The 13,016-nt window shown below is 47.1% G+C and overlaps 1 protein-coding gene across 1 annotated transcript in view; it reads right to left on the reverse strand.

The window, feature by feature from the left end:
- The window catches only part of prom1a (prominin 1a), a gene marked incomplete at its 5' end in the record, with an annotated part of 63,405 nt that extends 53,463 nt beyond the window's left edge, over window positions 1-9,942 (reverse strand). The window contains 1 exon segment of the mRNA XM_083686865.1: window positions 9,708-9,942. Within this exon segment, the coding sequence (XP_083542991.1) occupies window positions 9,708-9,942 (235 nt within the window).
- Window positions 9,943-13,016: the final 3,074 nt, after the last annotated feature.

Here is a 13,016-nt window from a genome sequence, read left to right on the forward strand (position 1 = left end):
CTAGTGGTGGCTATTGGAACATAGCCAAAGGCTTTGGGTAGCTCTGCTAATTGACACCGGTTGTTAGCCACACTGCTAATTGGCTAACATATCGGGGGTTATTAAGTGAGTCTGTCTCGGTCAGTCTCCTCCCTTGACTAGCCATCCAGGTAGCGCTAGCTAACCCTAACCCCCCCCCCCCACCCTCACACACACTGAGGCAGGTAGTTCCCTGCTTACAACCCCCCCCCCCCCACACACACACGCACTGGGCCATTTCGTTTCCTAACCTGACTAACTGCTTACAGCCCACCCCCCCCACACACACACACATACACTGGGACAGGTACCTACTGTCCCTAGACACAATCCCTGATTAACGCCAGCTTACGGGGGCTAACCCCAGGCCGCCATGGCAACAATGACGGACAGGGCAGATCCGGCTACAGGAGGGCGGAGCCTGTTGACCAGAAAGAGAGATAAAGACACCAGGGGAGGCTGGTTGAGGGAGGAATCGGAGGACAGGCTCATTGTAATGCATGGAACGGAATGAGGAATGGTATCAAACACACGTGTAAAAATCGGAGGACGGGCACACGTGTTTGATACCATTCCTCATTCCGTTCCATGCATTACAATGAGTCTGTCCTCCGATATCCACCTCCACCAGCCTCCACTCTTCATCACGTGCTACGTGCTTCACAGGTCTGGAAGGGCCGGCATGGGACAACGGAATAAGATTGTTTTCCGTTTGGTTTGTTAAATGTGTTTGTAATGAATGATTAAACACAAGAGAATTGTCTTCCTGGCAGTTCATCAATAAATCACGCTAGTGCACTTCACCCTAACCTTGAGGGAGGCCATGTCCTGTCTGTGTGATTAATTGAAGATTCCACTAAGGCTTGTTCTGCTGGGTCCTGAACCAATGAGCGTTTTGATAGCTGACATACTGTACTTGACACCAGTCCCGGTCTTGAGGAGGTGACACTGACAGTAGACTGGGATACATATATGGGGGGACTGTCTGTGTCTGTCACACAGGGGAACCAGAAGTACGGGCTCATGGTAATGCATAGAATGGAATGAGGAATCCGCCCTCCGATTTCTACCTCCACCAGCCTCCCCTGGTCAAATGTAGAGAGATGGTACAGGATACAAGGACCGTCTGAAAAACCATGGGGATGATGATGATGACGATGAAAAAGAAGATGAGGATGATGATGAAGATAATGCCATTGAGGATACCAGGGGAATATGGGTAGAGTAGTTATCTCTGACTTATACTGCTTATACTGTTTATACTGTTTATACTGTTTATACTGTTCATACTGTTTATATTTTTTAGTACTTCTATTTTATTTTATTTTATTCTATTTTAAAACTTATTGTTGCACTACTCTGTGGCACTGTCACTTTTGCAATTTCACTGTATACTTGTATGCACGTGACAAATAAAGAATCTTGAGTCTTGAATAAAGAATCGTGAAAATCTTGAATCTGGCTTTGGCAGGGTGTGGCATATCTGAAGCTAATCCCCTGGAGAATACTGAGGAGTAGGAATCTCAGCATGTATGTGGCATACAGCTAATGCCAGGGCGAATACTAGCGAATACTAGCGAACACTAACCAATACTAGCCAATACTAGCCAATATTAGCAATACTAGCCAATATTAGCCAATACTAGCCAATATTAGCAATACTAGCCAATATTAGCCAATACTAGCCAATATTAGCCAATACTTGGGAATACTAGCGAAATACTAGAGAACAGGAGCCAGTAGTCATGCATCTCTGCTTTTGGCAGGTTGTAGTAACGCCCCATGGATGGGGAACAATAGGCAGTATGAGTCAACGTGGGTAGAGTAGTCATCTCTACCATCACGTCAGCTTTGGCAGGTTGCTGACATCTGACGCTGATGTCAGGGAAGGAGAGAGAGGCGGTGGGAGTGGAGGAGTCATCCCTGCCTGGGCTCTGGCAGGTTGTAGCATATCTGATGCTAGCGGGGAGTCAATGGGGAGTCAACATGAGCAGGGTAGTCATCCCCTGTCTTCGCTCTGGCAGGTTGGTGACAGCTAACACTGATAGCATGGGAGTAGAGTCGGGGAGGCAGTGCAGAGGGGTAGTAGTAGTAGTCGTAGTAGTAGTCATCATTGCCTTGGTTGACCTTGCCAGGTTCACCCTGTACTGAACAGGTGTAGCACACATCTGCAGTTACATCTCTCTCCCCTTCCCCAGCGCCAGGCCCCGGCTCCCGGCCCCCAGCCCCCGGCCCCCAGTCCCCGGCCCCCGGCGGCCACAGCTGAGCCTGCCGATGAAGCGGCACTAAAGGGCAGGAGGATGCATGACTTGTCACCCATTCACCAGGACAGCGGCTCCGCTCTGCCTCGCCCTGCCTGGCCCACTCCACTAACCAGGCCTGACCCATATATTACATGCCGGAAAGAGACGCGGCTTCAACTGTTTTCTCTCCGTGATGTGGCGGTGCACACACACACGCACATGCACACACACACACACATGCATGCACGTGTGGGCACACACACACACACACACACACACACACACACACACACACACACACACACACTTGTGTTGTTTTCTCTCTCTTTTTTCTACATGCTCCTTTGGATCTATTTCTTACTCTTCCTTTCACCCATTCTTTCTGCATGCGTCTCTCTCACACACACACACACACACACACACACACAACTTTTGTTGTTTTCTACGTCTTTCTTTAGATCTATTTCCTCCGTTCACCCATTCTTTCTGCATGCCTCTATCCATCTCTCCCTATCTTGCTTTTCCTTTGAGTTTCTTCCTCTTTGGATCTCGCTGGTCTCTCTCTTCTCTTAAGTCAGTCACTTTCTCTCTGGGGAATTTCTTTCTACCAACCCCCCCCCCCCCAACAACCCCCCCCCCCCCCCCCCCTCCCCCTCTCTCAGCTCTTTGGCAGATATGACGCGATGCGGATGGTGGCATTATGGTGGCATTATTGCATTACCTGGAAACCCTCTCCAACCTCTCTCAGGTTCAGCTATCTTAATGCCATATCTCTTATCTTCTGTTTCCCTTCCCCGCTCCGCTGACACAGCTGCATTTGATAAGGCAAGCCCGGCTAATGACACACAGCGCTCGCCCTCCTGGATAAGGGGTTTCAGGATATACCTTTTCATCCAGTCGTTTAATCAACTTGCACCACATCACACACACACACACACCTCCTTTTACAGAGCATACCTCAACTCAACATGCAGATTTGGTGGCACCAGAAACACTGAACGGTCATTCACGCCACCTCACAGAGAGGCAAGTGTTGCGTAACATATTCCGAGGGGGCAATTAGGAGTCTCTCGTCGCTCCCTGAGTTCAGCTCTTTGTCTGTTTACTGGGGCGAAATCCAAACCCAGAAGCTCTATGAAAGAAAGTAGCTAGTTTCCCTTCTCTCCTTTTAAAAACTATGCATTTCATTGAAGAAGCAGCGATTTTGGCTGCTTTCCCTCGGGGGGAATGGAAACCAGCGGGGGACCCGTCTTCCTGTATTCTCTAATACCACAATGACACGAAGCACTACGCAAAGAGAGGAAGAGGGGTGTGTTTGTGCGTGTGTGTCTGTGTGTGTGTGTATGTGCGTGCGTGCGTGTGTTTGTGCGTGTGTGAGAGTGTGTGTGTGTGTGCGTGCGTGTGAGAGAGTGTGTGTCTGGGTTCGCGTGTTTGTGTGTGCGTGTGTGTGTGAGAGTGTGTGTCTGCGTGTGCGTGCGTGTGTGCGTGTATGTGCATGTGTTGGGAGGAAGTAGGGAGTTTAAATGCAAATGCGACCGCCACAAAAGGGGGTTTCGTCAGCCCAAATGACAGAGTTAATCTGGGATTCTCCAGTGCTGGCTTACAGTGGGGGAACGAGAGTAGAGTGTTTGACTGTGTTTGTTAGTGAACCGCTGTAGAGAACACCTCTGCCTCTGCTGTCACACGGCTTTGAGAAGCACAGAGGTGTATCTCGTCAACAAACCAATTGTGTCTTCAACAAGAGGTGGATTTGGTTTTCATCTCACTTGCTGAAGAGTGAGGAGGCGGTTTAACTCCATCTGCACCTGTGGTCTTGAAGAGAGTGTTGTTTCCTCTGAACGTTGAGCTGCAGAAGAGACTTGATGTTCCCGGTTTCATACGCCATATGCAAATCAAACGGAGGCAGGTACGCTTGAATACAGAGGTTGTATTGATGCAGGTTTTATCAAGACAGTGCAGTGGAAATTGTAATCGTTTCAAGAAAAGGTGCACTGAGAGAAAATGACAGCCGCTATGATTGTCACTCACGTCTATGACACTGTGTAACACCAGGGCAAAAAATGAACACCAGGCACCAGCCAAACGCTGGTAAATGTTGTCATTGGCTGGTAAAGGTTGCCATTGGCTTGTAAATCTGTCAATATTACCAGCCGCTTTGGTGGGTACCAAACAATGGTTAACAAATTCAATTTAAACCTGGCCCATTCGTTGAAAACAAAAAACTGAAGGCAGAGGCTGAGTTTGTGTTTCCGTCTGCTGGCTACCATTCCAACATGGCTGCTCTTGCTGGCATAATATGACGGCATGTCTCATAGAATCAATGAATGTTTGATGCTCCCATTACAGACATGATGTCTCTGCATAAACACATAAAGCAAGGAGCTCATAAAGGCAAAATGAATGCTAACAGCTCCATAAAATAATAATCGATTTAATGGGCTAGTGTTTAGGAGGCTCCGCGTGTTCTTTACCCACAGCACCCGTAACAGTGGTTTATGGTCCAGTTGCTATTAAATGTGTCTCACAAACCAACTTTCTTTCTCTCTCTCTCTCTCTCTCTCTCACTTTCTCTTTCTGTCTCTCTCTGTCTCTCTCTTCCTCCCTCCCTCCCTCCCTCTCTTCCGGACTAATCATCTTTATGAGCTCTCGAGATCATCTCAGAAGAAACAAACAACTCCAAGCACCTGTCCTATCCATTGTGTGTGTGTTTGTGTGTGTGTGCGTGGGTGTGTGTGTGTGTGTGTGTGTGAAAATTAATGTTGTTGTTGTATGGTTGTCAGTGGTCTGGCAGTATATCAGTGTGTGTGTGTGTGTGTGTGTGTGTGTGTGTGTGTGTGTGTGTGTGTGTGTGTGTGTGTGTGCGTGCGTGCGTGCGTGTGCACACATAATCACACCTGGGTTGACACAATAGGGTGGTTATGGATCTGACAGCCCATCCCAAAGTGTAATAGTGCATAATGACAGTGTCTGAATAACAGAGAATTACAGACTCAGTGCCACATACCAATTTGAGCTCAAATTACATAATATGCAGTTCCGCATATATGATGTATTCACCTACCCACTTAAAAGTATTTTTCAGCCATATTTCAAAGACTTATTTTTCATATTTCACAGAGACATCAAAGGTAAGCCTATGCTGAGTCTATACAGTCCATACATACACTCACCGAACACTTTATTAGGAACACCTGTACACCTTCCCATGGTGGAGGTGGTGTAATGGTGTGGGGAATGTTTTCTTGGCACACTTTAGGCCCGTTAATACCAATCAATCATCGCTGGAATGCCACAGCCTATTTGTGTATTGTTGCTGACCATGTGCGTCCCTTCATGGCCACAATTTACCCATCTTCTAATGGCTACTTCCAGCATGATAATGCACCATGTCACAAAGCAAAAGTCGTCTCAAACTGGTTTCATGAACATGACAATGAGTTCAGTGTTCTTCAGTGGCCTTCCCAGTCACCGGATCTGTGGGACACCTTTGGGATGTGGTAGAACGGGAGATTCACAGCTTGAAAGTGCACCTGAAAAATCTGCAGGAATTGTGTGATGCAATCATGTCATCATGGACCAGAATCTCAAAGGAATATTTCCAACATCTTGTGGAATCAATCTCACAAAGAATTGAGGCTGTTTTGAGAGCAAAGGGAGGCCCTACCCAGTATTAACATAGTGTTCCTAATAAAGTGCTCAGTGAGTGTATTTAAACCTGATGGAAAGCATTATAAAGACACGCATGAAGTAAAATGAGTCAGTTCTGAGCAACAGATGTATTCACCTGCCCACTTAAAAGTACTTTTCAGTCATATTCCAAACACTTATTTTTCATATTTCCTACTGAGTCACAATACAGTACATATTTAAACCTGATGGAAAGCATTATAAACATTATAAACATACACATGAAGTAAAATGAGTCAGTTCTGAGCACCAGAAGTGCCCAGGCCTAGTTAGCTACGTGACGGAGTGGTGGTGGGCCCGGGGCCTTCAGCTGGCATTCTGCTGGGCCTGGAAGACTCCGGCCGAGGGTGTCCTACAGCCATCACCAGGCTACGGGCGTCACAGTCACCACCGTGACGTGACCGTGTATGACAGCTCAGACACACACCACAGAAACACTCCCATACACACACACACACACACACACACACACAGCTCAAACACACACCACAGAAACACACACCACAGAAACACACACACACACACACACACACACACATACACACACACACATACGCACACACACACACACACACACAGCTCAGACACACACCACAGAAACACATCCATACACACACACACAGCTCAGACACACAGCTCAGACACACACCACAGAAACACATCCATACACACACCTCCATACACACAGTTTAGACACACACACACACACATACAGCTCGAACACACACCACAGAAACACACCCATACACACAGTTTAGACATATTGGGGACTGCACTCTAGATTAGAGTGTAGGCCTTCAGGGTTCCATGAGGGTTAACAGGGTTCAGTGACAGGCTGATACCATTCCTCATCCCAGATCCATTCCATGCATTACAATGAGCCCGGCCTCCGATTTCTACCTCCACCAGCCTCCCCAATGAGGGGGCGATGGGGGGGATTCCAAATACATCCACTATGATGCCTGCCGGCTGCGTTTCCCTGGCAACTGTTCCTTGTCCAACTAATGTCCACCTCAGAATCAATATTACACCTGTCACGGTTCCACAGACGAAGACACAGAGAGAGAGAGAGAGAGGAGGAGGAGGAGGAGGATGGCAAATAGACGTGGCGAATTGTGAGGCTAATGAGAAAGCCTTCTATTTGTCACAGGGCATATTCAACAGGGATCTGTATTCCTGTGGTTAGCATAATCCCCGGGCCTGCGGTCTCCTCGCGTCCATTAGACTGGAAATGGTACCTCTGAAAAGTGGCATAAGTACAGTAGAGGCTCTTCACACACGGCTCTCAGCTGGAGAGCTGTCACCGTCTTATAAGAGACGTTTAAAACGGAGTGAGAGCATATGGATCAAATGGACATGGATGAGATGCTTGCTGTGTAATACTTTCAGGGAGATGTGGGTGAAGTAAATATGTTTGTGTGTGTGTATGAGAGAGAGAGAGAGAGAGAGACAGACAGACAGAGAAAGAGAGAGACATATGTATGAGTATTAACGTCAGATTGTGTGTGTGTGTGTGTGTGTGTGTGAGGATGTGTGTGAGTGTGTGTGTGAGAGAGAGAGAGAGAGAGAGAGAGAGAGAGAGAGAGAGAGAGAGAGAGAGAGAGAGAGACAGACAGACAGAGAAAGAGAGAGACATATGTATGAGCATAATGTCAGATTGTGTGTGTGTGTGTGTGTGTGTGTGTGTGTGTGTGTGTGTGTGCGTGTGAAGATGTGTGTGTGTGTGTGTGAGAGAGAGAGTGGGAGGGAGTGATGGATCTGTTGCTAGGTGCTAATGGAATCTCCATCAAGCTCCTAGTCAGACGGAACACCATGAATATGCTCGAGAATAATTGCGCATTTCTTGCATTTCGACAACCATATGTAGTCAATAAGAATGAAATTATGAAATTATGGATATCAAGGAATCTACCTTCTGCTGCAGTGGCAATGGTGACAATAGTCTGTGATGATTTAATCAGTGAATATGTGGTATGTGATGATTTAAACAGTGAATATGTGATATGTAAATGATAGTGTAATTCATAGCCTATTGTGTTACTGTAAGTGTGGTTCACAACACAACATTCTCCTCATACCTACCACTTTACCCCAGTGGAGGCTGGCGGAGGTAGAAATCGGAGGACGGGCTCATTGTAATGCTATGGTACCATTCCTCATTCCGTTCCATGCTCCCGTCCTCCGATTTCTACCTCCACCAGCCTCCACTGCTTTAAACCCATGCCAGAGCATCAGTCAACCAATGGGTGTGTGTGTGGGGAGGTTAGGATGGGAGTATAGTACAGCCTCCTAGAATGAGTTCCTCTGCCAAGAGGCCAAAACATGGAACAGGTTCCTCCCCCCAGAACCACAGCAGGGTTGCGGGTTCAAGACCCGCTCAAAAACGCTCCACTAGTGTGTTGGGAACATTAGGGCCTGGTACACAGCCTCTCTCTATGTGAACGTCCCTGTGGGGTTTCTCTCTCAAAACAGCCTGTCTCTCTGGATTATGACGTCGGATTATAATCTCCCCGCACGCAATTTATTGTCCCAATTAATAATTTAGTCGTAGCTGCAGCTGATCATCCATCTACATCAGTTTGGAGAATTAAACAATGTATGGCCAAAGGGATCCAAAACAAATGTATTAATGATGTCTAAATATGACTAATTGGACATGAACATTCTGTAATTGGTGGTCATGCAATTTGGGTGCTCAATTCAGCATGCAAAGGAAGACAAAAATGGCACTGTCCAGAGTGACTGCTGTAACTGTACCATTTAACAAACTGTAATCTCCCAATAGTTGTACTTGTTGTACATTTGTTTACACATATCTGTATTTATTTGACCCACAAGTTTATTAATAACCAATAAACATCTATTGTGTAATGGAGTTTGAGCCCTTTGTATGACAAGCAGGTCTGACAAGCTGGAAAATAAAAGCGCAGCAACATATGGCATTCCAGATTATGGGATTACCCAATTAAGAAGGTGACTCACAGAGCCAATCCTAATCTGCGGAGTGGCCAATCGATCACAGCCGGGTCTAGCAACCAGCCTGCCCCTCACCTCAGTGTCCACACACCTCCCAATGTAGATACCACTTTATGTGTGTGTGTGTGTGTGTGTGTGTGTGAAATGTATCTTGGTCTAAATTGCATTAAATGGAAAACCAGCCCCATTCAATGGCCAGTCTATTTCATCCCGATGGCACACAGCGTTTTCTGATGCACCGGGTGCCCAGACTGTTTAGTTATCAGTGACCTCATGATAAAGACAGCAGGGGTCGAGTCTTAATTGTAATTACTCTGACAAACACAAGCAGTAGTACACCGCAGGGGAAATACTGCCTTCAAACGCCCTGTCAGCTTTGGACTCAGATCAACACACGCATGAATGAATTTCACGCAAAGGAATTAGGCCTACAAACACGATGCAACTACTAAACAAGAGTTTTACGCACTGACTGAATGTGGTGGGGAAATGTTTTGCATAAATGAAGTAACATATTCACAGCGGTCTGTATAAAAGGTCAAGTGTTTTCATGGCATCCTTCCTAAAAACATAATTTAAAAATATCTGCACGCCTGTGTCATGCTGCTATTGTGCAAATGACACTTGACAGCGCGGTGGTGGGGTTTATGGAGGTCGAAGTAGTTCCGTGGACAGCCTACAGTAGGAGTCGACTAGTAGTCAAATTGTTGTTATTACCGGCCAGTGTTTTTTACATTCAATCTTATGGGACATCATAACAAAATTGCCCTAACGATGGCTTACCTTGGGGAAACGGGTTGGGCTGCACCACGTATAGGAAAGCGTGAACCATGTGGAACAGTATCCCGATTACTCCCGGTTCGTAATACGCCATCGTCTCGTAAACTCCGGAGGGGACATACCCAAAATCCAACTTTCCCGACGGCGGTTGATTTCGGGTCTCCGTTGCTTGCTCCTCTTGTTGGAGTTCGCTGGCCGACAGTCCCCAAAAGAGGAGAAGGACACCGGTTTTCCACATATTGGCTATAAAACCGTTTGTCCTAACTAACGTACGGGGATAAAAAAGATACAAGGGAAAGATAAACTACGAGGGAGATACTATAAAATATCGTTGGATCCGTGTCTCTACTAAGAGTGGAAATACAAGGGGGAAAGGGGGCGAAGTGAGCAGTGCCAAAACGGTTGGACTGCAGGTTTTTAAGTCCTGCTGTCCGGGGAAAGATTCGTGATAATCATCGTTCCCACGGTCAGTGAGTGGCTCTCCACAGATGGACGCAAACCGGGTGCTTGTTCTCTCCTCCGGTCGGTCCTCGTTTTGTTCCGTTCCTCCGTGACCGAGAAGAAGAGAGCGACTGTCGAGTTGGCTCGAGCATCCGTGCGAGCGAGAGGCGCGGGAACGGTCGGCCGCGCTGGCGCGTGAGAGAGCGTGCCTGCGTAAAGCGCGCGCTACCGCTCCACTTTGCTGCGGGAGCCCCGGGAAACGGTTGGTCCAATGGGAAGCGCTCCTCCTGTCGGGTGAACGAGGATGAACTTGGAGAATAATATTTCATAACAACGTGAAAAATGAATATCCCACAGTTAGGCCTACCTTGTGTGCTATTTTCTGCTGTGGCCTCCAATTTGCGAGAGGAGGGGAATTTATCACTTATCCTCTTATGCTGAATGCCCTATTTTGACTAATTTCCACCTAAAAATCAGACCCAAACAAAACCGCGGATAACATTAGAAATATGATGATCAGATGCAAAAACAGGATGCCATTTGATAGGTAACACCTTGACGTTTTGTGTGGATATGATCAGATCATAGTTCAGAATAACATACTACACATGACAAGGAGATAAAGTAATCAGTAATGAAATTAATACTCAAATTAAAGCAGAATTTAAGGGCCCAATTATGAGCGTAAGAGGCTTAAGAGGTTATAGGCTATTATTCAGTTTGACTGATGTGGTTTGAGACCGCCACTTATTCAGCCTTGTGCCGACTTGTTTCCGCAACAGATGTTTTACATACTGTCAAAACAGTTCACTGAGCCAGGAAAAGGATGCGTAATAGATACATATGTAAATAATACAAAATGTTGGATCCTACTGCCTTGAGCTAATTGATCTCTGAAGTATGGTCTGAATAATTGCTACAAAATATTCATATGGAAATGATATGAGAACAAGTAGTAGGCTATACTCCTCTTGGGTCTATGCTATCCCAGTGCAAGCGTTCTTAGTGGGATAAAGGTGTGTGTGTTAGTGTGTGTGTGTGTGGGGGGGGGGAGAGGGGCATATACCAGCCCCGTAGTCCACAGATCACGTTGCTCACCGGCCCCGCAGGCCACAGATCCACCAGCCCACCAGGAATTCTCCAAGTGCTCCAGATGGCCAGTCTGCTACTGTCTGCTGGGGGGAACTGACGAAAAGCTGGGCTTTCCTCCTAGCCGACCCCCAACACAGGTGTTCAGTATCCTCCTCCATGACCTACGACCCCTCCTTCCCCCAGGAGAACAGAGACACACGATACACACGGGCCCAGGGCACATCCCGCCCGCCAGGAGCACTGTGATTGGTGCAGAGGCAGTCAGGAGGGTTGTGATTGATGGAGGAGCGTCCAGGTGGACCCACACCCGACCCTCCGTACACAATAGGGTCGTTGTTAGTTGACTCCCAGGACACAGTTGGGCGGGGCCCCCTCTGGAAAGGGTCCCGGTGGGGTGAGGCTTTGATCAAGGACGCAGAACACAGAACAGCTTCCTTCAGCGCACTCACACACTCATTAGAGCCACAGCGACAGGAACGGCCAGATCAGGTGAACGGAAAACTCTGAAGAATAGGGATGGTTGTCTCCCTCGGAAAAACGTCTGAAAAATGTCCTCTGAGTGACCAAATTACAAAGAGGGCTGGGGGGAGGGGAGGGGAGATCTCTGTCTCTCTCTCTCTGTCTGTCTTTTAATCTCAGAGACAACTGAGGGTGTTGATATTGAGTACAATCAATAATATGATGTTTGTTGAAGGGAAATTGTTTTGAGCTTGCTGCTAAACAAGCCCTGGGAAAATCAATGACCTTACAGACAGTGAAAGGCCAAGTCAGAGCTGCTAACGACACCGAAGACAAACGTTGTCAAGACAGATCAATCCCTGTCTGGAAACAGAGCGGAGGGCGAAGGCTTGTTTCACCTTATTCTCCTCTCTCATCCCTCTCTCTGAGGATCAAACGCTTGGCGCTGGCGCTGAGATGTGGTATAACTTTTTATGCTCTCACCGCGGGCTACAACTGCTAATGATTCTGTGCTTCGATTAGCAAATAGCGACAGTAGACTGTTATGAAAAGGCTAACACCCCCGTTTGAATATCATTAGCTCCAATCCTCCTTGAAGTTTGTGGAACTTTGCAACCGGATGGTCTCCAGCCAGACTTAAATACCAGTGTTCGACTTCCTGGAAACCTGAAAGAGAGAGGGGAGGCTGGGGCAGGGCTCACAGGCTCAGGCCCCTGAGGTAAGGAGCTTACAGCCCTGTAAGACGGCCTTGGCGGGAGGTGGATTTAGTGTGGCCTACACTACGCTGTACCTGTCAGCCACAGCCTGCGCTGTGGGGGGGGGGGAGGTCATCACTGGGCCGACACACAGCTTAAAATGGACCTAAAATTTAAACAACATCAACGGGGGGCCCCCGTCCACGCCTACTTTGATTAATTAATGGTCCATTCTTTGTAAGGCAATGTAGTGTTAGGAATGGAGGTTACCAATAGAAAAGCGAGAGATAATAATGATAATGAATGCCGTATGCTGTTATTGACAAATGCCTTTTTAAATGTTTCCCATCTGGAGATCAATACGGTGTATTCCTTCCTTCATTCATATCACAACCACCCCCTCAAACTGCAAATATTGGACCAGAGACACCACACTTCTTACAAAACGATTTTTATTCTTCTTCAACATCATTAACATCATCATCCCCAAAAGAGGGCCATGTCATACCAAGGCGAGGCTGTCTTTATGAACCAAACAGATGAAATTCAGCAGAGTTTCATCATCATAGCTTGCATATAAGAACACTTTACAAAAAAGGACCTTGAAAGAAATTTCATGCGCGAA

The sequence above is a fragment of the Argentina silus genome (assembly GCF_951799395.1).
Source record: "Argentina silus genome assembly, chromosome: 15".
Taxonomy (NCBI): Eukaryota; Metazoa; Chordata; class Actinopteri; order Argentiniformes; family Argentinidae; genus Argentina; species Argentina silus.